Here is a 26,674-nt window from a genome sequence, read left to right on the forward strand (position 1 = left end):
GTTAATATTGTTTCCTTTCTCCTTCGTTGGTGTTAATGTACTTTTCAAAAAATGATTTTTGTTGCTTTATGAGAAGAAAGTGGTAGAGTAAGTGGAAGTGGTTCCCCTTTTGTATGGTTTTACCCTACTCCTATGTGTGCGTGCATTACTTCAATTGTTTGTTCATTTATGTAATGTGCACTTTAAAAATATTTATGTATTGTCGACTAATCTGACCATTTTGTCTCCATCAATGTAGACAATATTATTTTACATTTACCATTGAGGTAATTTTGTAAAAGAAAATGAGAATAGCAAAGAATACAAGTGGGATAAAGTTGAAGTTTGGAGTGATGTTGATGAAGACATGATAGGCATTTTCAGTTTTGTAAACTTTAGTAAGAAAATGAGGGTAAAAGAGATTACAAAATATTTTTTGGTTGGATCTTGCTAAAGAGTTTATGGAGGATTTTTAACCTATTAAAATATGGTGGTTGTTGTTAAGAGGAATAAAGGAGAAATGCATGTATATTGTGGGCATGAAATTGCAATACCATAACTACTTAATGAGGATGAAATTAAACTACTGGAAGGGAAAGAAGTAGAAGTTAAAGATGCAGTAGTAGAACAAGGCATAGAAGTTGAAGATATAGCAAGAAATAAACAAGTAGAAGTCGAAGTTGATGAGAAACATACAAAGGAAAAGGCAAAGAGGGAAAAAAAAATGCAAGGGTGAGTGTTAAATTAGAAAAGGAACAAGAAAAAAAAAGTAAGGAAAAAAGGAAAAGGAAAGGCAAGGGTGAGTATGCTGAATCAAAAAGGGAAAAGAAACAAAAAAGTAAAGAAAAAGAAAAAGGGAAAGGCAAAAAAAAAAAGACCATAGTTATTAAAGATGGTTTAGATGATAAATATTTTGAAAATATTGTGGAAGATGTAGGTCATAAGGATAGTTACTTGTTACAAAGAAAAGGAGAGCACTTTCAAATTCATGGAGGTTTGAGAAATTGATAACTCCACCAAATTTAAATGATAAAGACAATAAAGAAGATTTTCCCTAATTTATTGAAGTTTCCAAATTTGGAAATGTGAATTTGGAGTTAGGAATGGAGTTTGGAATCCTTTAAACAAGAAGTCAAAGATTATACAATTCAGATTGAAAGAGAAATTAAGTGGGTAAAAAAATAAAATTCTAAAAAAAAATCTTTTAAGATTAGCTTTTGTTTGTGAGACTAACAATTGCTCTCAACCTACAATAGCAACCCATGTCATTTTGCCTTCTATATTGTTGTGGGAACGACCTTGAAGATGAATTCATAAAAGAACTTCTATCACTATTAGTAGCCATTCAAACCGCAGAGAGCCCAATAGTGGAAGGAAGCTAATTAGAGGCGTAAAGTGTAACACCCTAATTTTTTATCATTCTTATCTAAGTAGAGATTCCATTATTCTAATTAAATTTGAAAATAAAAAATAGAGGGGAAATTATAAATTAACTATATAAGTAAAATTGACCCAAAATCAAGCCTAATTTAGGATTGTGAGTTTTAAGTGTAATGTGATCCAATAGGAAAGGGACATTATTTTTATAAAAATCATTTATGATTCTTAGTTATCCAAAGTGAAATATGAAAAGATTGAATTTAGTTTAGAAGAGACAAAAATAGAATTTGACAGTTACAAAACTAGCCTAAAAATAAGAAAAATACCTCAAAATAAGCAATGGTGGCTTTTTTGGACAAGTAAATGAATGAATTGTGATTCAAAATTTTTATGGTATTTAGCCTAGTGAGACAACATCTTGGACTTGTAAATAGAAGTACCAAAAATCCTAAGGAAAAATTGCACAAAATTATACCAAAGAAGCCTTGATTTCATGTGATTTTGGACTAAAAACGCGTGAAAACTTTGGCAACAAACCAAGACCCAATTGGGGAGACTTGTATGGTCGATTTACACATAAATGATAGGCCAAAGTACCACTAATTAATTCCAAACCCAGCTAAAAAGGAAAGAGCCAATAGAAAATAAGATAAGTCAAACAAGGCAATATAATATGATTATGAATCTTGAGTAAGACCTAGACTTAGCTCCAATCTAATTGAAGAACAAGAAACCATGAACCACCTTATCAAAATTGGACTAGAAGTACACAATAAATTAACTAAAAGAGATGGAAAGGAACCATGAGAGTTGAGGCACAGATGGATATCGAATCAAGTACAAAGTGTAATTATGAAAGTATTTATGGCCATGAAATTTGAGGGTCAAATTAACTGAATGAAACAAACTCAAAGTGGACCACTTTGTAAAGCAAAGATACTTGGCACATAGAAAGGAAGCTGGTCTACATAAGAAAAAAGGCCAAAAGAAAACAATTACATGCATGAGAGAGAGCCTATTTCACGTGAAAATGGAAGCATTCCATGCAAAGTGAGAAGTTCTTATTAATCCTTGCCATTTTACATCATCTAAACACTTCCAAGTCATGAAAATATACAAAACTTGAACCCTACAAGGCTGACCTATACAGCAACCAACCTTATAGATTCCAAATAAAGCAACAAATCCTACCTAAACACAAGCCTACCTCGCAAAGAACCTTACACCAACCAATTTCCTTGCTTAGAGACTAGGAGCACATGGACTTGGAGATAAAAAGGGAGTGTGGAATACTTTAAAAGGAAGGAGATAGAACAAGTGGAGGAGTGGAGAAGGGTATCAACAAAGAAACTTGCAAGAGCCATTACAAAAACCATGTAAGGGGGGAGTTTCAAATTATAAATTACGAAATACTATGCTAAATAGATTTTGCGGTAAGGGGAACCTTTAATCCTTCTTATTTGGTGATAAAATTTTGTGACCTTGGTTGACTACGTGAAAAATATGTTGTTTGATAAAGAAAAACCAAAAGAACCACTAAAAATAAGATTAAGTGTTTCTACAAAAAAAATTTCAATGAATAGTATATAAGTATTTTGAGGGGATTTTATTGATTAGTTTTCTTATTGTGTGTTATATTGATATTATTTTGATGAATATATGTTGTTACAACTTACATGACTTGAAGCTGTTTGAACAATCTCTTGAAATGTTTTACAAATTTCTGTGTTTTTTATGTTAAAAGTCGTGTTGTTTGCTATAAATATTTTAATAAGTGTATGATATGAGCTATAAACCTTTGACTTTCATGTATATGATATTAGTACAGTGTTGTTGATGAGAATCTTGACATATAATCATCATATGATTTTGGTTGCACCTAAAAAGGAATTTTTGCATAATTTTAAGAAAGTTTACAGTTTTGAGTGTATAAGGCTATTTTAATGTTATTTTGGTTCATATAGACTTGATGGAATTATTTTGGAATTAAATGATATTTTTGGTTGAATTTTTATGCAAACTTTAAGTGATTTTTTTTTGTGAAAACAAACTTTAAATAAAAAATGATAATGTAAATGGGATATTGTGAAAACAAACTTTTTTTTTATGACTTGGAAATAGATCTCCACTATGCATGAAATATAGACTATGTGGATGGGACTACTTAGCTAAATTTAGAATATTTAAGTTTAGAAAATTTTCCAAAGGAACTAAATAAAAACATGCCACATGAATAAGTTTCACTAACCTGCATAAAAAAGACCCACCTGATATACATTTGAAAAATTTTCAAGTATAGAAGTTGTGGCAGATTTTGATGATGCTTGCCTTAAAGATAACAAAGAATTGAATGTTGAGGATCTAGCCAAGATAAAGGGTTGACACGATATTGATGACTAGGATCGAGTCTTTAGTGTATAGGGTGCATAGGGACTACTCTTAGGACTTAATTTATTTTGGTTATGTAAATATTTATTCTAAGTTCTACAATTTTTTTATCAACAATTTGTAAATTATTATAATGTTCATATGTAAATGAAATTTAGTATCTGTATATTTCTCTAACTATTTCAATATAATGTAATTACTCAGTCACGATTTATTTTGTACATTTACTCCCTTGTTAAATTTGTGAACAAATTCATCCACAAAAAAGTTTAATTTGTTCTAAGTTTTATATTGTTTGTTTTAATTGAAATTTATTTTATGTCCTCTAAAAATACACAAATTATAAGGTATTTGAGAAGTCAAAATTTAGGGTGTTACACCGACCTTCAACACATTGTATTAATCTATATGGTGTGAAATTTTGCGATGATTAATCTATGTTAGACTGATATGATACAATAAATATGAATGTTTATCTGATAACTGATGTATGTTGAGATTGGTGGATTTGGTTAGTTATTAGAAGTGAATAATGTGACATAATTGTGGAATTATGAGAGGTGTTATTATAATACATGAGTCATATAAGGGTGATGAATGTGATTATGATACATATATTGTAATACATTGAAGAGTGTACTTATAATACATGAATTTATATAATCATAACTCACGTATTATGATACGCTCATCTATGAAAAGTATGTGGAAATGAAATGAGAATATTTGAGAAATGCTGAGAAAGAGAATGATATGAGAAATGTTGAGAATAAGTATAGATAGTCACAAAGATACATTGGCAGTGTGGAAGACGGGGAAATTTTGAAAATCTGGAAGAAATGAGGGTGGTAGATGCTTTTCTATAATTGTGCATAATTAATGAAAATAAAGGGAAAAGACAACACAAGTCTCACACTCATTTCTTGACTTAAACTCCTTACCAACACTTTTGCTAAAAGTGGCCGGGTTAAAACACGTTGTATTTGTGTATAGCGGCTAACCAGCAACTATCTATGTTATGAAGTTCTCAAGGGATCCCAGGGGCAGTGATTATGAAAGTATGATGAATGTGAAGTAGTATAAAAATTGTGTGATTATAATATATGCATGGTAACATATCAATTAGTATTGTTATGATATATGTGTTGTAAGACATCGACGGGTGTGATTAGGACACATGTATTATAATTTATTGATTGATGTGATATAATACATGTATTATAACATACAGATCATTGTAGAAATGTGGTTAACTTAGTATATGTGCTCTGCTATGATAATTATTGGTGTGATCTGTGTGTTATTAGTAACGAGTATATATTAAAATGTGTTAGATAATATTTTTAGTTTCATTTGAATTATTCTATTAAATAAGAGATTTAGTGGGTGGAAAATACTCACCCTTACTAATTATTTTCAGTAAATGGATTTCGAAGAAAATTAAACAAGATTAACCCAATCTAGAGTCATATTCTCAAAGAAACTGTAAGGAAGGATTGCTTTGTAAGGTTTAGAAAGGAAAATGGTATAAATATTGCATTACGATCTAAGAAACCTTTCCTAATTCTTTTTCTCTAAACTCTCTCTTCCTTTCTCCCAGAGAAACTCCTCTGAGCTCCAAACTTACCCTAAATCTAAGCTTGAATCTCCACTCTATTAAACCATTAGTGGGTATCTCAGAGCTTGGTTCTTCAATCTTGTCTTTATTTTTCTCTCTTTTCAAAGGGTACTCCTCTCTATAATATGTAATGGTATTTTGATTATTAATATAAATTATGGATTTCTATTTGAAGGTGCATTTTGATTTATGTAATGATGATGTGAATATATATGGGTATATATGTCTATGACCATGTGTGGGTAGACACGTAAATGTGTATTGAGGATGTTTGATTTTTAATTGGACTAGATTGATTGAAAACATAGGTTAGTGTGTACTTCAGGGGTATTCTCGTTGTAGTGAGAAGGTCTTGGGCAAATTGGGTGTCTCTGTTGTGTTCTCGCTGTAGCGAGAGAGCAACAGAGAAGGGTAGTTTCTGGGTGCAGTCTTGCTGTAGCGAGATTATGCAAAAACCAAAGTGTAGTTTCGTCTATATTTTCGCTGTAGCAAGAAGGGGTCTCGTTGTAGCAAAAATATCGCAAATCTTAAGGTATTTGAGATGAAACGTAGGAAAACGTGTGTTTTAATGGAAATTTCATATGAAGCATGATATGGTAGTTATTAGGTGATGTGTGTGATGAAATGAATTTGATTGATATAGAATTATGATAGAATTATGGTGTATTTGAGTGTAATGTGACCAATTATTGTGTATATGTAATGTGTAAAGATGAAAACTATGATGTGATAAAAAATGTGGGTGAAGAATGTATGTATTGACATGCCATTGGTTGATGATGAATAATATGAAATGGTTGAAAATATGTGTGAATGGCATGATGAGTGTGATTGTGGTTGTATTTGAAATGTTGGAAACTATGAATGGTTACAGCAATACACTAGGGTGTGGAAGATGGGAGCGGTAGTAATACCTTAGGGAAGATAGGGTGGTGGTGATACCAACAGTGAGCGTGGGTGTATCACAGGCCACATACTCTCCTCCTGACTCGGCTTCTGACTAATACCTTTGCTAAGGGGCCCATGACCGCACACGTTGTATCCGTAAGGTAGGGGCTAACCGGCAACCATCTATGGTGTAAAATTGAGTAAGTCTCTGAGGCTGAGGGCATTAGGAAACTATGATCATAGTGCCACAGTGAGCATGGCTAACGTGTAATGAATGCACATGTGTGTGTGGAATGTTTGGAAAGCATGAATGTATGTTGTTGGATGGATGATTTGAATTATGTGAAAAATATGCGAGATATGCAAGGTGAGCCTCTATGCTTGTGTGTGTGTGTGATAGTGTAGAGTACGTTGTGGATTGATTAGAATTTGATGATTTGGATGACATGTTTTAAGCATACAAGTATGTTAAATTTGCTTTGATTTATGCACATTAGATAGATTAGAATCAATATAACATTTTGTTGTTCTGCATGATTAAGATTCTGCATTCTGCACTTGCTCTGTTTTGTATTTTGTCCTATTTTGTTGCTGCGTTTTCTGCATATTTCTGTAGATCTTTAGGTAGAAAACTTCACACACTTTTGCATATTTTTTGCATTTTTATGTTTTGAATTATCTTATCCTTTTGCATCACATTGTTGGACATTTCCATCAATTCTTCTGCATAATTTACATTGTGCATATTTTGAATTTTTAGTCACTTCATTCAATAGATTTCACTCTAATTCTCATAGTTAGTTCCTAATGCATGACCAGATTAAGGTCTGGAGATTTGTATTCACTTGATCCAGAAATAGATATAACTTTTTACAGTAATATTAAGACACATAGAACCCATTTTGAGCATTTAGATAATCCTACTTCTCTTTCATCTGTTTATTCCTCCCCCACTCTCTTGACTCTGAATCTGATAAAATGGTCAACAATGAAAGAACACTTAAGGAACTTGTTACACTTGGTGTCACTTATCAAACTTTGTGCATTAAATATCCTAACATAGAAGCTCTTTTTGTGTTAAAAACTGGTTTAATACATATGTTGTCCAGATTTCATGGCCTTGCAGGTGAAGATTTACACAAACACCTCAAGAAATTCCACATAGTTTACTTAACCATGAGGCGACACGGTGTTCCAGAGGAGCATGTTGAATTGAAAGCTTTTCCTTTTTCACTAATGGACACAGTAAAGGACTGACTTTATTATTTTCCTCCTGCATCAATCAAAAGCTAATACAACCTCAAGAGGCTCTTTTTAGAGAAATTCTTTTCTACATCCAGAGCTGTATCCATTAGAAAAGAGATATGTGGAATAAGACAACTAGAAAGGGAAACACTATGAGTACTGGGAAATGTTTAAAAGGCTTTGTGCTAGTTGCCCTCACCACCAGATTAGTGATTAACTCCTCATCCAATACTTCTATGAAGGATTACACCCAATGGATAGGAGCATGATAGATAGCCAGTGGAGGAGATTTAGTGGACAAAACACGGTAACAAGCAAAAACTTGATTAAGAACATGGCTACCAATTCTCAACAGTTTGCCACTAAACAAAACTCTTGTGTGACTAGAAGTGTGAATGAGATTCAAACTGCAGACCCAGCCAAGTTGGAACATAAGATTGATGAACTTGCCTCCATAGTCAAGCAACTAGCATTACTGCAAAAGACAACAGTTGCACCTACTCTAGCCATGCTGTGTGGGGTATGCTCTACTATAGACCACTACAAAAATAACAGCCTCACACTGTAACAAATTGATGCTTCAGAGAATAACCTCCAAGCTTATGCTGCAAACATTTATACTAATAAAATTTCTTTTCAACAACCACAGTAATAGCCAAATTGGGACTTGTCTTCAAATAGATACAACCCTGGTTAAAGGAACCATTAAAACCTAAGATAAGGAAACTCTTCATAGAAACACAACTAGCAACACAACACCCATTACCAATTCCACAATGTTGGATTGAGCAAATCCTACCAACCACAACAAGTCTAGCAACACCATCAACCTTCTTCCTCACAAATAGCTGCACCTCAAAAGAATGAACCATCACTAGAAGAGCTTATGAGACAAATGACAATGAACAACATAACTTTTCAGCAAAGGATAGCATTAAGACTTTAAAGAATCAAATGGGACAATTAGCTTCTTCCTTGAACCAAATTCAATTTCAAGGTTCTGGGAACCTACCTTCACAAACGGTGGTAAATCCAAAGAATGTGAGTGCCATTACCTTAAGATCTAGGAGAATTATGCAAGGACCTAAACAATCAAAGTAGAAAAAAGATAACAGTTGCACCTTAGCTACAGTAGAGAAAAATAGCCTAGAAATTCCAGAACCTGCACTCACTCAACTCTCAAGTCAACCAAGTGTAGTAGAAATTCTTGAAAAATCAATTCCTTTCCCATTTCCTCAAAGAGCGATATACAAGTAGAAAATGTGAGGAAACTGATAAGAAAATTCTGGAGACCTTCAGAAAAATGGAAGTTAAAATACCCCTGTTAGATGCCATCAAATAAATCCCAAGATATGCCAATTTTTTGAAGGATCTATGCACCCATAAAAGGCATTTGAAGGGTAATGAAAAGGTGAATATGGGTAGAAATATATCAGCTCTATTTGAGAGGCAAAAGACTACCATTCCTGAAAAATGGAAGGACCCAAGAACATTTACAATTCTATGTACCATAGGCAATAACATAATGCTATGCTAGATTTAGGAGCATCTATTAATGTTATGTCTATGGCTATTTTCACCTCTCTGTCTCTTGGTCCTTTGCAGCCCACAGGTGTAATCATTCAATTGACCAATAGGAGCACAACAAACCCAGCTGGACTCATTGAAGATGTGTTAGTGAGGGTGAATGACCTTATCATTTCAGCAGATTTCTACATCTTGGACATGGAAGAGGGACATTCCATGAGCAATACAGCACCAATCATATTGGGAAGGGTATTTTTTAAGATTGCAAGAACAGAGATAGATATTCATGCAGGAATACTTACAATGGAATTCAGACATAGTGTAGTCCGCTTCAACATCTTGGATGCAATGAAGCACCCTAGTGAAAAGCACTCCATTTTTCATGTGGATTTACTTGATGCATTAATAGATGATAGTTTGTCTGAGTTTTTAGGAGGAGATAATTCTCTTGACTTCTCTTATTGTATATACACTCATGTTTGTGATTCTTTTAACAATTTCTTCCTATGTAATACTTGTGCTAAAAAAGCTAAGTGCTTAAACCAGAAGAGCTATACTTTAGAAAGCGATTCACACGTAGAACGTCTCTTCCAACTTTACAGAGCGGTTGATAGGTGGAACCGCTCTGAAAGGTGTAAATTAGAGATCAATTATTTCTTAACCGCTCTCAGATGCAATATTTCAAATTAAACCCCTAAGCCCTAAATCTGGTTATCCTTATCCCCGTGTTAAGTCTCTACCTCAAATTTGTTTGTGTTCAGTGTTTTCTGAGAAGTTTTTATAGAAGAGCAAGCACCGTTGACATTGCATTCCCAATTTTAAGGTATATTCATAATTATTTCTTTGTTTTTGGCTATGTTTGGACATTCGCTCTCTCTCATTCTCTTTATTCACTGAAACACATCTGTATTATTGACGTTGAATAGTTACAAACTTCCCTTCTCCATACTTGGCTTCAGGTGAACTGCGACAAATTAGTGAGACTTCTTTCATTCCAGGTTAGTGTTGTTGTGTTTGTATGAACTGATTATATTCAAATGTTGACCATTGCTGCATGACAGAGAACATGAAATTAGTTGTTATTTTGTAAAAGTTGATTTGGAAAGGTTGAACCTTAGGTTAGTTAACCTCTGAAATATTCTTGGAATGGTTATTTAGGATTTGTTGAACATGATATTAGGACACTAGTTGACTGTAATGCAAGAGATTAATGTGAAAATGCAACTTGTGATATTTTTGGAATGGTTATTTAGGATTTGTTGAACATGATATTTGGACATTGATTGACTGTAATGTAGGTAATTAATGTGAAAATGCATTTGATTGTTGTGGAAATTGATATTCTGAATTGAAGTCTCATGTTCAATTGTGTTTTTTTTGTTCCAATATAAACAAAAAGTAGGGAATATGTTGCTATGTTGTTTTGGGAATGGAATTAAGTTTATGTATTGAACAAGATATTGGTGTTTATTTTGCCCCTATTATGTATATTTGCTCTGTGTATGAATGAAATTGATGTTCTACCTTTATGGAATGTTATGAATGCATGATTATTGTTAGTGATTAAAGTTTGTAAGGTATGATTTGAAATCTAAAATTGAGTGAAACCTTAGTTTCCCATTTGAGATTGAAAATAATGATTTATTAATCATTATTATCAATCTCAAATTGTCTAAGTTGGACAATTTGTGAACAAACTTATTCATTCATTGGTTAGCATTTGGTTCTCATAATGTTATATTTAATACTTGACAAAATTTGAGTTTGGACCATTTCTCATTATCTTTTGGTGCATGCTTGATTGAGGTAAATCATCTCATATTCAAGTTATGTACTAGGAGACTAATGCAAAATGTTGCCCAAATTTTGTCATGTAAAAAATACAACATTTAAGTAGCAATTGTTAATTAAGGTATGAAAAAGTTTGTTCTCAAATGGGATAAGGTCCTACCATGTGAGAGTTAATAAGACATTCACATTTTTAATCATAATAACCATAGTTAGAGCAAATATAGGTCGAACTTGGATGGTAGCTGATTGTTTAAGTAAAAAATACGAAGATAGAGTCAAGGAGTTTATTAGATGTGCGATTAAGCATGCAACTGATGTCAACCTTATTCCCTATCCTTGTTGGTGTTGTTTGAATATGTTACAAGTAAATGTGGAAGAATTGGAAGAACATCTAATATGCAATGGGATAGATGAGAAATCTACTTGTTGGACAAAGCACGGTGAGATACAAGGTGGAAGTATATCAACTAACATGGAATCGAGTGTCAATTACTCAGAGACATTTAGAACAAATGAGAGTGATCATGCTGAACAAATTTCAAATGTTGTTGAAGAAGATCTTAGAGATTGTCCAAAGATGTTTGAGAGGCTGAAAAATGATGCAGAAATACCATTGTATAATGGATGCACAAAGTTCACAAGATTGAGTTCTGTTTTAAAGCCTTATAACTTAAAAGCCTCGAATGGATGGACTGATAAGAGCTTCAAAGACTTGCTAAGTTTATTATGTGAGATGCTACCAGAGGATAATGTGCTACCAAAGAGAACATATGATGCTAAACAAGTACTTGCTTCCATTGGATTCACCCATGAAAAGATACATGCTTGTCCTAATGACTGCATTTTGTTCTGAAATGAGTATGCATCACTAAGTCAATGTCCAAAGTGTAATGTATCATGATACCTAAAAAAAGAATCAATACCTGCGAAGGTCGTGTGGTATTTTCCAATAATACCCAAATTAAGATGCTTATTTTGCAGTACAGAAAATGCAAAACAAATGACTTAGCATGCTGAAGGCAGAATTAGAGATAGAAAGCTTAGGCATCCAGCAGATTCTGAATAGTGAAAAAATTTTGATGACAAATATGAGGAGTTTGCAACTGAAATAAGGAATATACGTTTTGTGTTAGCAACTGATGGAATGAATCCCCATGGCATGCAAAGTAGCAGCTATAGTACATGGCCCATGATTTTAATAATGTATAACTTACCTCCATGGCTTTGCATGAAGCAGAAATATATGATGCTTTCTTTGTTAATCTCTGGTTCTAAACAACCTGGAAATGACATTCATGTGTACTTGTCTCCTTTAATTGAAGATTTGAAGTTGTTGTGAGATATTGGCATAGAAGTATATGACGGGTTTAGAGATGAATCTTTCACGGTTAAGGCAATGTTGTATGAAACAATTAATGATTTTCCTACATATGTAAATCTTTTTGGTTACAGCATAAAATGTCAATGTGCATGTCCAATATATGAGGAAAAAATATATTATATAAGACAAAAGCACTGTCACAAGAATGTTTTCATGGGGCATCATAGGTGGTTGACATGAAATCATCCTTTCAGGAAAATGAAAAAAGCTTTTAATAGAAGTTGTGAAGAACGACGATGTCCTTATTTGAAAAGTGGAAAAGAAATCTTTGATGATGTTAAGCATATAAGAACAACATTTGAAAAAACTTTTGCCAAACAAATTCCAACTGCAAGTTGGAAGAAGATGTCAATTTTCTTTCATTTACCCTAGTGGAAATCTTTATACGTAAGACACTTTGTTGATGTTATGCATGTTGAAAAAAATGTTTGTGAAAGTGTGATTGGTATGTTATTGAACATCATGGAAAAAAAGAAAGATGATATCAATGTAAGATTTGATTTCGTAAAGTTAAGAATACGATCCGATTTGGCTCCAATGAAGAAGGGAAAATGGACGTTTTTACCACCCACAACATGTATCCTTTCTAGAAATGAGAAACATGCTTTATGTGAGACTCTTTATTCAGTTAAGGTTCTAGAGGGATATTCATCAAACATTATAAGTCTTGTATCATTTAAGGAGCTAAAGTTAAAAGGATTGAAGTCTTATGATTGTCATATCCTAATGAAGAATTTAATTCCTATTGCTATACAATCTATTCTACCTAAAAAGGTTCGCATGGCAATCATGAAGTTATGTTTCTTTTTCAAAGTAATATATAGCAAAGTGATTGATCCTGGGAGATTACCAGCTTTGCAAAACCAAATAGCAGTGACTTTATGTGAACTTGAAATGTATTTTTTGTCGTCATTCTTTGATATCATGGTTCATTTGACCATTCACTTGGTGGAAGAGACAAAGTTGTGTGGCCCTGCATATATGCGATGGATGTATCCCGTTGAAAGATATATGGAGATTTTAAAAGGGTATGTTAAGAATAGAAGCAGACTAAAGGGTTGTATTGCTGAACGATATTTAGTGGAAGAAGCAGTTGAATTTTGCAATGAATACCTGTCAAATGTTGAATCATATGGTATTCCAAAATCACGTCACAAAGGAAGGACTTTAAGAAAAGGTAGCAGTGGTTGTCAACAAATAGAGGTTCCTAGACTACAATGGGATCAAGCTCACTTGTATGTATTACAAAACACCCTTGAAATTGAACCTTATATAAGCATGCACAAAGATATTCTGAAGTATAGAAATCCTAACAGAGGTGAGAATTGGATAACAAAAGAATATAACTAGCGATTCATTGGATGGCTACAATAACATGTAGCCGAACAGTTGATACACCAAAATAATTCTGTTTCAGAAAAGATCTGATGGTTGTCAAAAGGTCCTTATATTGATGCTTTTTCATACACTTCTTACTTAGTTAATGGGTTCACATTTTTTACAAAAGAACATGACGACCAAAGCACAATACAAAATAGTGGGATAACTCTTGTTGCTGAATCATTAAATATCTCCAGTGCAAAGGATAGAAATCCAATATATGCGAATATGTCATACTTTGGAGTCATTGAACACATATAGGAGTTGGACTACACTAAGTTTTGAGTAGCAGTTTTTGGTTGCAAGTGGGTGGATAACAATAATGGGGTTCGAATTTATGATTTAGGCTTCATAAGGGTCAGTTTTGAAAAGGTGGGTTATCAAGATGATTCGTTTATCCTTGCATCACAGGCTCAACAAGTGTTCTACATCCCAGATTCTATTGACAAGTCATGGTCAATTATCTTGCTGTCTAATAAAGTAAATGCTAAAACCAATGGAGAATTAACAGAAGAAGAAGTTAATGTGGAGGATGATCCTTTGAGAAGTGTTGAACACATGTTAAATGTAGATACACTGACTGATGATGGGGATTTTTATGCAAGACATGATCATCAAGAGGGTATTTGGTTAAATCCATCATTTCATTCCATAAAAGGTCATAAGAAAGTCAATAAGGCTCCTAAAAAAAGAAAAAGGTGCATCTATAACTAAATTTGAATTGATTATATTATGCTTTTATGATTTTATGTCTTACTTGTATGTAATTATTTAATGTTCAACTTTTTGTTATTGCTTGTAGAGATGACTCATTCAGATAACATAGACGGAGGTCTCCCACATCACTGCGCAGAGGCAAAAAAGTAAAAGGGTCGAGGAATTACGAAACTAAAGTCCATTAGCAAATCAAGGAAGTTAGGACAAAAGCTACAGGTAATTTGAAATGTCAAATTAATATTACTGATCTTTGTTGATCTTTTATGTTGATATTAGCAACACTTGTATGTCTCATCTCATAAATTTGCATATAGATCGGTTGGAATGCAAAAGGCAACTGATTGACTCTAACAAATCAAAATTTGCACATTTCATTAGATTTGTTACAAGGAGCATAGTGCCAATCAGTTATTCTGATTGGACAAATGTCCCTAGTAATATTAAAGAACACATTTGGGAGCAAGTTGAGGTACTCATAGGACAGTCAGTAATTTTATTTGGTTTAGTGTTTATGTGGTATCTGATATGTTTTTTAAATCCATTGTAGCAAACTTTTAAGGTGGAATCTCACTACTAGAAAAGCGCTATTTACAGACGAATTTTACAGATAAATTTTAATCCATCTGTAATACAAACAATTTTATAGACGGATTTGTGGATTTTTTTTTTTTTTTTCTGAAATATCCATCTGTAAATCCATCTGTAGTTTGCCCGTCATTTAGCGTGAAATCGTATAGATAGGAATTACAAATGGATTTTTCTGTCTGTAATTTGAAAATATGAGGGAATTTTAGAGCGGGAGTTTATCCGTCTGTAACTATGGCCATTTTTAATCGACCTTTTAGGCTGCAAATTATAGACATATTTTTTTGTCTGTAAATGGACTTGACAAATTTACAGATAGAAAAATTCATCTGTAATTTGCCACCTGAAACACACCGTTTCATTAAACCCTTTACAGAAAGAAAAATCCATCTGTAATGACTGAAACCTATAAAATGGCGCCTCCCCCTTCCTCATTTTTTCATAACTCTCTCTCTCTCTCTCTAGGAGCTCAGTGTTTTGGCCTTTGCGAGTGATTGGAGCATCCATTTAAAAGATTTTTTGCATAATTGTATTCCTGTTACGATACTCTAATTTTTAATTGGTTTAGTTTTTAATTTTTTTTTTAGAGACTTAAAATTTCTAAGATAGAGTTGTAGGATTGAAGATTGTATGACTGGGAGGAAGGGCATAAAGGTCCTTCTCCGAACCTGATTATTGTGTGTTGTGGGATTGTTTGTGTTTATGGAGTTTGTAGAATATGCATGTTGTGGAGTTACAAGGGGATGTGCTCTAGAACGGTTTACGATTGTGATGTATTTGTGTTTGATGTATTGATTAATATATTGTTATATAATATATTAGTTATGTGTGGTGAAATTTTGATTTTTGTAAAAAAGTGGTAAACATTTGTAAGGAAATTGACATTTATTAGGGGATATTCTGCCAAAATTTATATTAAAATTAAGTGTAATGTATAATAGAAGGTTGATACCACATTTAATATTTGTATTAGGTTTATATAGTTCTTAAGGAAGATATTTCTTAAAAATCGTCAGTGGATGTATGATAGGTTGCACCCAAGTTAGGGGGGAATAAAATCTGAATTCTTTGACGGTTTAGAGGAATTCATACGTGTCTGTTGTAATTCGCAGTAATTCATCACCAACCAAAAAGTTAGGTGTCCATGTTCTAAGTGCAAATGTAGAAAGTTTTTGGATATTGATTCAATTAGATATGATTTGTATAAGTTTGGATTTAAACATGATTATTGGATATGGACTGAGCATGGGGAAGTAGTTAATTTGGAAAATCAAGTAGGTAATTCAAATATATTGCAATCAGGTGAGGATGTAGGTAATGTAAGTTGGGAAGAAAGCAATAGTCGTTATCAAGAAATGGTTTATGATGCTGTTGGTCCTCAATTTGGAATTTTTTTGTGATTTTGAAGTTGAACAAGAACCTAATTAAGAGGCCGCAGAGTTTTATAATGTTTTAAAAGCAGCAAACAAGCCTTTATGGGATGGGTGTGTGCATTCAGAGTTATCTTTAGTAGTAAGAATGTTAAGCATAAAGTCAGAAGGCAATCAAAGTCAGAGTTCATTTGATCAATAGGCTACATTAATTAGTGAGCTTAGTCCCCAACCTTACTCCATCCCAAAGGACTTTTACCAAGCAAAAAAATTAGTTTCCAAACTTGGATTAAAAGAAGTCAAAATTGATTATTGTTTGAAAGGCTGCATGCTGTATTACAAAGATGATGCTGTTTTGACCAATTGCAAATTCTGTGGAGAGCCTAGGTTTAAACTAAGAAGAGGTGGTAGAAGTGGTAAACATAAAGATGTACTGCAAACTAGAATGCATGTTGTATGTATCTATGAGTTCAGCTCCTTACATGACGTGGCATGCTGAAAATAAAAGGAGTGATGGGATAATGACTCATTTATCTCATGGTGAGGCTTGGCAACGTTTTGATCAAATGTATCCTGAGTTTGCATCTGATCCTAAAAATGTAAGGTTAGGGTTATGTGCTGATGGGTTTACTTCAAACAATCAATTTAATAAGCCATATTCTTGTTGGCCTATTGTGGTTACACCTTTTAATCTTCCTCCTAAAATGAGCATGAAAAATCCATATTTATTCTTGACTTATATAATTCCTGGTCCAGAAAATCCAAAGGCTAAAATTGATGTATACCTTCAATCTTTGATTGATGAGTTGAAAGAGTTATGGTGTGAGGGTGTAGTAATTTATGACCTATCAAGGAAGCAAAATTTTATCATGAAGGCAGCACTGATGTGGACAATAAATGATTTTTCTGCTTATGGAATGTTGTCTGGATGGATGACACAAGGGAAGTTAGCATGCCCAATTTGTATGGAGGATAGAAAGGCATTTACTTTAAAACATGGAGGAAAAAATTTATGATTTGATTGCCATAGGAGATTTTTAGATATGGAACATTCTTATAGGCATCAAGCCTACAAATTTAGGAAAGTAACTGTTGAGAATGAGGACCCTCCCATCCATTTAAATGGTCATCAAGTATGGGATAGAGTTAGACACTTGCCAAAAATAACAGAAGTAGGAAAATCCATTAGGTTTCCTGGTTATGGAATGACACATAATTGACCAAACAAAGTATATTCTGGGAGCTCCCATATTGGAAGGATAACTTAGTTCGTCATTGTTTAGATGTGATGCATGTGGAGAAAATGTATTTAACAATATCATGAATACTATAATGGACACTGATCGAACTAAAGATAATGTAAAGGCAAGGCAAGATTTAAAAGAATATTGTAGGCGTCCAGAATTGAGGTTAGAACAACTTGCAGATGGTCGATGGTCAAAGCCAAAGGCAAGTTACACTTTGACTTTACCACAAAGGCAAGATGTGTGTAAGTGGGTGAAGGACTTAAAAATTCTTGACAGTTACGCTTTAAACCTCGGTCGTTGTGTGAATGTTGAACAAGGAAGATTTTTTGGGATGAAAAGTCATGATTGCTACATATTCATGGAGTGTCTTCTACCTACTGCATTTAGGGAACTACCAGACCATGTTTGGAAGCCATTGACTGAGTTAAGTGAGTACTTTAGGGACTTGTGTTCACCTACTCTTAGGGTTGAAGATCTATTAGTTATGGAGAAAAATATTCCTGTGATTTTGTGCAAATTAGAGAGAATACTTCCCCCTAGTTTCTTTGACTCCATGGAGCACTTGCCTATACACTTAGCGTATGAAGCACGTGTATGTAGACCAATACAATACAAGTGGATGTATCCATTTGAACGAGAAATTGGAGGGTTCAAAAGGACTGTGAAAAATAGAGCACAAGTGGAAGGATCCATATGCCAGGCATATATATCAAAGGAGACATCAAATTTTTACACATACTATTTTGAACCTCATGTTTAATCTAGGAGAACTCGGGTTGGTCAAAATGATGATGGGGGAGAAAGTAGTAATGAGCCAACTCTATCTATATTCAACCAAGCAGGTCGTGTATTTGGAAAATATGAAGAACGATGGATCTTAGGTGATGAATCAGAGACCGCATACTTACACATCTTATTAAATTGTGATGAAGTTCAACTATTCAGAACGTAAGTGACTTATGATTGCTTTAATGACTTTTTCTGATCATGGTGATTCAAATCTAATTAATGATATTGCAATGTTTATAGATATTTTGAACAATTATATGGTCACGAATCCCTTAATCAATTTCCATCATGGTTCAAAAGTTATGTACATCATGAAATTTCCTTAACATTTTAGTTTATCGACTTTTGAATATTATTTTGTATTCAATCAATTGATATATTTAATGGTATGTGTAGGTGCGTGATCCTAGTAATGGTATCACAGATCTTGACCTATATAACTTGTCCAGAGGTCCAAAAAATAAAGCATATTGTTGACCAATTTACTTTGTTAATGGGTATAAATTCCAAACTATTGAATCATGTAAAGGGAGAAAAATAGATAATAGTGGAGTTAGTGTGAGAGGAAATTCAAGTGATAGTGACTGTGATTGGTATGGAAAAGTTCATGAAATAGTTGAGCTTGAATATGCTGGTGAAACCATAAAAAGAATTGTCTTATTTAAGTGTGAATGGCTTGACCCAACACGCCCAACAGGGACACGTAAACATAACCATTGCAATATAATTGAGATTAATCATACCAAAAGATATAGAGGTTTTGACCCCTTCATCATTGCAGAAAATACAAGACAAGTATATTTCTTATCTTACCTTGGAAAATGTAATAGAAGTTGGAGGATTGTAATAAAAACTAAATCAAGGGGTAGAATTGAAAGTGATTAAGTAGATGATGAAGATGCATATCAAATTGATGACTCAATCCTTTCATGTGTAGTAATAGACAATGTTGTCCCTCCAAATTTATCTTCTCCTTTGAATGAAATTGAAATAATTGACCTTCCTACCCAAGTTTTGAGAAATAATGAATTAGATAACATGACTGAAGATGAGGAGAAAGGATTTATGGATGAACTTTCATCGACTGATGATGAAGGTAGTCTTGAATTATCAGAGTAAATGAGATAAATTAAGTATGTTTGTCAATTTAATATGTTTCCATGATTATTTATTGTGTTATCACAAATATTAATTATATTTTATAGCGATTATAGTATTTGTCACTAAACATATATTGTATTTGATTCAGATATGCCAGGTAAAGGTAAGAAAGGTGTTACTCAACATCCTGATCGTGGCAACACTTCTTTACCCAGCGCTTCCACTTCGACCTCCACACCAGCTATAGTGCAAACTTCCCAGGTTAGGGGACAGGAGGAAATTATCATGGTGCCTAATCTAGGGTATATTGCTCCTCCCCCTCCAATACAACGAGTTTCACACTCCGCACCGCCTATTACACAGGCCACACAGTCACCTACTACACAGGGCACAGGAGAAGGATCCACTGCTGTCCCAACTGTAAGTGGGCAGCAGTCATCACAGACCCAGGCATCATCGAGATCGTTACAAACTTTGAGATGGGATGGGTCCACTTGGTAAGTTTCCTTCAAAATGTTAGTCCTGATGTTTTATTTTATTGTGTTATCAGTTGGATACCACCACAGAAAGGTCTCCACCAGGTCACAGATACGATTAAGAAGATTTTTGATGCGCCTTACACAAGTTTTGCAAAGATGCCGAAGGATGCAAAGATGGAATGGTTCAAAGATTGGAAGGTAAGTGTATTAATTTTAACTAACTGTAATTACATATGACTGTTTGTACCTTCTCTAATGAAATTGTGTTTTTGTAGAGCAACTTCTTCATTCCCCCAGGAAGAAAAAATGATTTTCAAGGCCTGAAAGAGTCGCACTGCAAAGCGACTAAGACAGATGTACATTGAGGCTCATTAGGACCCTTCTACTGCTGATTGGATAGCACCCAACTTTCTTCATGCCTTGCAGGAGTATTGGGGTACGGATGAGTTCAAAAATCTCTCTGTAAAGAACAAGACAAAATCTAATAAAGGGGGGTCACTGCATACTGGTGGGTTTACGACTTTGGCTGACACTAAGGCGAACTTGGTATGTGATTTTAAAATTCAGTTTACTCTATCTATAATTTCATATTTAAGATTGTGATTTATTTTGAATTGCAGGAGAAGTTGTTAAAAAGGCCACCTACGATTGGAGACTTGTTTAAGGAGACACACACTCGCAGGCAGGACAAAAACTTGTGGGTTGATACACAATCTTAGACCACATATGTAAGTCATTAATATATTGATACTATATGTTATTATTTGTGATTTATTAAATAGTTCTCCAAACTAATATCTAATTATCTAAATTGAACTAAACTGTAGGATGATTATGTTCAAAGGCTTGAGGAGGCATCTTCTCAGAATCCAGAGTCAGTAGATGAGGATGCTATGTGGTCACAGACAGTGGGTGGCCTTTATAAAGGTCACATTTATGGCATGGGGGGTCGCTTTGCAGACTCCATGTCCCCTGCATCTACCATTGTAGATACCCCTTCTCTTGCACCTGAGGAAGTGGAGGACATGGTCCACACTCAAGTCCATGCCCTCAATGAAGAACTCTAGAAGCAGAATGAGGAGATGTGGAAGAGCAAGGAAAGTGCATGGAAGAAGAAGTGGGCAAAGAAAATGGATAAGTAGATAGAGAAGAAGGTGGCATTAAGAATGCAAAAGGAGGTCCAGCAGCAGATGAAGCAATAACATATGCAGATGCAACATGCTTATTTTGAGCTCATGAGAGCAAGCAACTCCACACCTCTTCCTTCTCCTCCACCAGCTCCAGCACCACCGGTTTTCATCTACATGCATCATTCCTCTTCCGACTGCTCGTCTACTGATGATGATGCTCCTTCGGATGATGATCATACAGATTATTCATGATGAAGTCTTGTATTTTATTTTTAAATGTATTTATTTGGATGTTTTTGTCTTCCTTTGTAATAACATTTAAATTTTATAAATCATTTTTAAATGTTTAGATGCCCAATTTATAGTTGTTATTATGTTTATAAATTGTGATAATCAGGAATAGTCAGAAATAATTATCTATATAAACAAAAAATACTAATAATAGTAAAATACATTACAGATGGATTTTTTTCGTTTGCAACGTACAGATTAATTTTTTTGTCTATAATTTATAGACGGATTTAATTTTTTACTGACGACGATATCACAGATAGTTTATGTCCGTCTCTAAATCCGTCTGTAATTTAAAAAATCGTCCGTAGTGATTTAAAAATCCATCTGTAAATCGGTCTGTATATACATACTTTTTAGTAGTGTCTATCCACAAAAATATTGTTCTTTCATTAGCTGGATGAGATCTTTGTGCATTCTAAACACGGACGAGGAAACATATCTTCGACAAAGATGGAAATCGTGTCCCCCAACCTCCAGAGAAGTATCAGAGATTCATCATAGTCACTGATCATTGGATGAACTTTGTCAACCAATCCTGTACAGAAGATTTTAAGGTAATTTGTCTCGGGCTAATACTTCAATTATCATTTCATGTACACATGGTTATTGATTTGGTACTACCTATGAATGCCTAATTTCAGAAAGAAAGTGAGGCTAATGCAGTAAGGGCAAAAGGAATATCGTATAGATACAGGCAGTCAACTAAGGGATATACTCAGTTAAAGCAAGATTTGGTATGTGATTTTATGTCATATGTAACCTTGTAACAGTTTTTTTACTCTTATGTTTTCTTTAACGAGGGCATTTAATCTTAATTTTTGTATAGATTGCTACATCTGGGTCTAATTTGACCTCAGTACCTCGTCATGTCCTATGGAAAGCTGCTAGAGTCAACAAACAAGGTGGCATTGATGACGAAGGAGTTCAAAAAATGGTTCATGAATTTGTAAGTGGTTACTGCTAATGTGTTAGTATATTCATTATACATAATGTTGTATATGAATTCTCCTGTAATGACGTGCAAGTTTATGCTATGTTTAATGTAGGAAACCCTTTCACAGGTCACTCCAGACGCTGAGTCTGAATCAACAGCCTGAAATGACATACTCTCTCAAGCACTTGGTGTAAGAGAGCATCAAGGTCGTGTGAGGGTTGTAGGTTTTGGGGTGACCCAAAAATCTGTATTTGGGCCAGCACCATCATGTCTACATCCATCATTTACGAGTGGCTAAACATGAAGCATTGGTAGCGCATTTGACCAATGCAGTGACACAGTTGACAGAGGGTCAGGGACTGCCCCCATTCATGTCAGGTTAGATGCCGTTCAACCCTACTGCCTCTCCACCACCATGTATGCCACCCCTTTTCAATATTGCTCCTCAAATGCAACCAATGGCGGACATTGGTCCAAAAATGACTGGAGATGCACCTTCTACCAGCCATAAAGGCAGCTGCACACCAATTGCATCTGTTGACATTCCAAAGGTTTTAAACTCCACAGTTTTATTATTTACCTTTTAATGTTTACACTTTTTTATTTAATTAGAAAAGAATAAACAAACTTGTTTTTGTAGGGTGATCATGACTATTTGCTATACTTGAACACTCCTTTTCGCCTTGTTGCAAGAGGGAGAGTATATCATACAGTGGTTGGGGATTCCTTATATAATATGACTTTTCCTCCAGAGTATGGTAAGGTTTCACTAGAGATAGTGCAACGACATGAGGAGGAGTCTGCATTGCCTATCCTAAATGAACAAGCAAACCTAATTTTCCTGAGAGATGCAATTGGTACTTATGTTGCTTGGCCATTTTTCCTAATCACTTTAAGACTCAAGGTATGTATGCAAGGTTCTTTATAGTTTGGAACACTAGATGTTATAATTGATACATATATATTTCAGGTTGCCCCTTCATCAAGTAAAGGGTTAGGAAAAAGAGACAGGCTACTCGAAAGAGTCCATTGCTGATCCATCCAATAAAGGTCGCAGTGCTTGTGTATCATTAGAGATTCTTCAGTTGACAAAAGCCAAAGGTGCTACATGCTTGGATATAATGAAGCTTTTTGTGAGAAGTGATCAAACCATTGATATAGCTACAATTCATATAACAACTCTGCACTGGGGTAAAGAGTTTTATGACATTGTGGGGAAAGAAAACATTTTAGAGGTCATACGTCGACATTGGTTGAGTGCCTCTAGCATTAACCTTTACATACGGTAAATTATTTTACAAATTTTGTAATTCTTTAGCAATTTATAAATTTTTATACATTTCATTGTATAATGCATTTCAATTGTACTTTTGCAATACAAGATATTTATGTGAAGCTTACTTGCATAGGACAACAATGACATATAGATTCTCATTTATATCTCCGTATGAAATGGACAAAAAGCTCAACCCGAACCCACATCAACATATAGCTGAAATGTTGAAGCATCATATGGGTGAAGATCACTTGATTTTTGCACCTTATAATGTTGGGTAAGTCAATTAATGATTGTGACTCTGCTTTATGTTTTATAAATTAGCATATAACTTTTAATTCTTGTAATCTTAACCTTATATTTATACTCTTGGCAGGCAACATTGGGTCTTGGTTGCAATCAATACCTCTAACGAGACTATATTATTTGGATTCTCTATGCAAGCAGCTGAAGATCAGAACACATATGCAGAACTTATTTAATAAGTAAGCATTCATTTATGTCAAACAACTATGATTAATGCTATGTGGTTCAAATGTATCTAAGTTTTTTCATGCACCATTGTTAGTGCTCTTGTGATGTATCAAGCAGAGAGGGAAGTACAGCCTTTTAGGACAAAGATGCATCAAACAAGATGAGTCACTGTACAGATAACACTATATCATACAATATGTTTTTAATTTTTAGGTAAATATTAATAACACTGTATATCTTTCGTAGTTAATGTGGCTTATTTGTTTTTATCTTCCATACAATGTCCAAAGCAAACAAATAATGATGATTGTGGATATTATGTGGGTCTATTCATTAGGGATGCTTTGCATCATGGACAAACTGTAATCCCAGTTAATGTAAGACCCTTACATATGCTAACTGTCTGCCATATGCTTATTATTTGACTTAATTAATTAATTAATTTTTGTGTTTTATTGTTTTGTATTCAATACTTTCTAGAGGTGCAGATGTCAACTTTTCCTAACAACAGAATTCATCAAGTGCAAAAGGAGTGGTATGCATATCTGTACCATAGATATTTAAAGGAGACATTAAGCACAATAGATTTGTAGTATTTTCTTACAATACTTAGACAATTTTCTTTCAAGGCAATAGGCAAAAAGTGTAAATATGAGATTATTTTCGTCCTGTCAATGTAAACCTCTGATTGTAATCTGTACATGTGAATTGTAATTGAATAATGTAATATGCAATTGCTTTGAAATTCTGGTGTTCTACTTGTAATTTGTATTTTGATTGAACTAGTTTTGAATACTATATGCTTTATCAAGTATGCTAAAAATTGAAATTATGACGGTTTTATTAAAAAATTTCAATAAATTTCTTAACTTTGGAGAGCGGTTCACATAAAACCGCTTTGTAAAGTTCACTTGTGAGAGCGGCTTACCAAATAACAGCTCCCAGAAGTACCATAAAGAGAGCGGTTAAAGTAAACTGCTCTCAATTGAACTTTGCAGAGCGATTATGAAAGAACTGCTCTTATAAGTGCAAGATAAGAGAGCGGATAATTGTGCGGTTCACTCATAACTGCTCTCTTTGGTCCACCTTCTGAGAGCGGTTCACTCATAATCGCTCTCCAAAGTGCTTATGAATAGAGAGCGGTTATACAGTTAACCGCTCTCTTTAGGTAACTTCTGAGAGCGGTTATGCGCGTAACTGCTTTCCAAAGTAAATATTTCAAAGCGGTTAAATAACTGCTCTCCAAAATTCAAGACATTGCATAGGGTGGGCTTTGATAGAACTTATAACCGCTCTCTATGAACAACTGGAACTGCTCTAACATCTCATTTTTGGCGTAGTGCTAACTGTCATTGCTACTTTTACGAAACCATCAAGGGTCCTTAAAGTCCAACCGTTACACGAAACTGCTTGTTGGTGTCAAAGATGAGGAAGAGCAAAATTATTTAAAATATGTTTAAAAACTTAGTTATAAATATTAATTTTAAATAATAAAATATTAAAAAAAATAATATAATAGTAACATGACATAATAAATAAATTAATAATAAAAGTTAAATTCTAACTTTTTAATAAACTAGTCATTGAATCTTAACAAATTTTTTAAAAAAAAATTATTACAATTTATTATTTTTAAGAACAAAAATATAATTAAATTTTTTCATTAATCTTAATGTGCTTGCTTCTATTAAAAAAAGTTCTCAATTGCTAAAAGTATCATGTATACTATAATTATTTTGCCACATATCAGTTTGATAATGAGGTCATTTATTATTTTGATTTTAAGCAATCAAAGGTCATAAGTTCTATATCTCGATACAAAGTTATGAAAGGGTGAGAGAGTATGAGCTAAGACACGTGTTTGTAGTTATATATGGATATAGTGTTAGTTGTGGTATCCCAACTTTCAACTTGATGTTTGAGAGCCTTTTTCTGTCATGCTAATCCTACCCTCGGCCATGCAATAGTCCAAGTGTGACATGATAAAGAGCAAAGCAGAGGAGCTCAAAAGATAGACTCAAAGAAAGAGGGTGTCAGGAATTAAGGATTATGATTAGGGTTTTTGAATAATACACAATTACACACCTTTTATATCCCTTTTTGGTCGAGTTTGGGTACTGTTCGGTTGAATTTAAATGACAGAGCCTGCATGAACCTATGTTTAGTAATTTTTGCTTTATATTCTTTTAATTAATATTTGAGCATATTTATTTATTCAATTTATTTTAATTAATTTTCTTTTGTAATCTAATTGTCATTTTGTCTAGGAAGTAGTGAAAGGAATCATACTCAAGAATTTGTTTTGTGATCAATGGATTCCTGAGTCCTGACCCTTATATAGAATGAGTCTGCGATGATGATGGATTATGAATGGCCTATGTTTAGTCCTTATCAAGCTCCTAGTTTACTGATTGTTGAGGGGAACAATTAAAAAGTTTCCTTGTTATATAAAAGGAAGTTAATTTCCTAACAATGATTTACGATTTAATCAATAGATGCAATATTTCCATCATGCATATTTATGTTACAAGTACAACATATTAATTTTTATTTTTTTTTTGTAATTTTCGTAGTATATAACAATTAGATTTCATGTATTTATATAATAAAATTTATTTTTAAAATTACATTGATATATAACTGAAGAGTGTATATAAAGAGGTCATCCTATACATAAATATAAGGATTCAAATTTATTAAA

General features: G+C 33.7%; 1 protein-coding gene across 1 annotated transcript; it reads left to right on the forward strand.

The window, feature by feature from the left end:
* The first annotated feature begins 22,606 nt into the window (after window positions 1–22,606).
* On the forward strand, window positions 22,607–23,981 carry LOC113866859. The gene is made up of 5 exons (XM_027501658.1): window positions 22,607–22,774; window positions 22,864–23,127; window positions 23,222–23,508; window positions 23,606–23,776; window positions 23,876–23,981. Exons 1-5 carry the CDS (start codon window positions 22,607–22,609, stop codon window positions 23,979–23,981), a joined length of 996 nt encoding a protein of 331 aa, XP_027357459.1.
* Window positions 23,982–26,674: the final 2,693 nt, after the last annotated feature.

This window comes from Abrus precatorius, unplaced genomic scaffold, assembly GCF_003935025.1.
Source record: "Abrus precatorius isolate BTA unplaced genomic scaffold, Abrus_2018 Scaffold5, whole genome shotgun sequence".
In the NCBI taxonomy this organism is placed as follows: Eukaryota; Viridiplantae; Streptophyta; class Magnoliopsida; order Fabales; family Fabaceae; genus Abrus; species Abrus precatorius.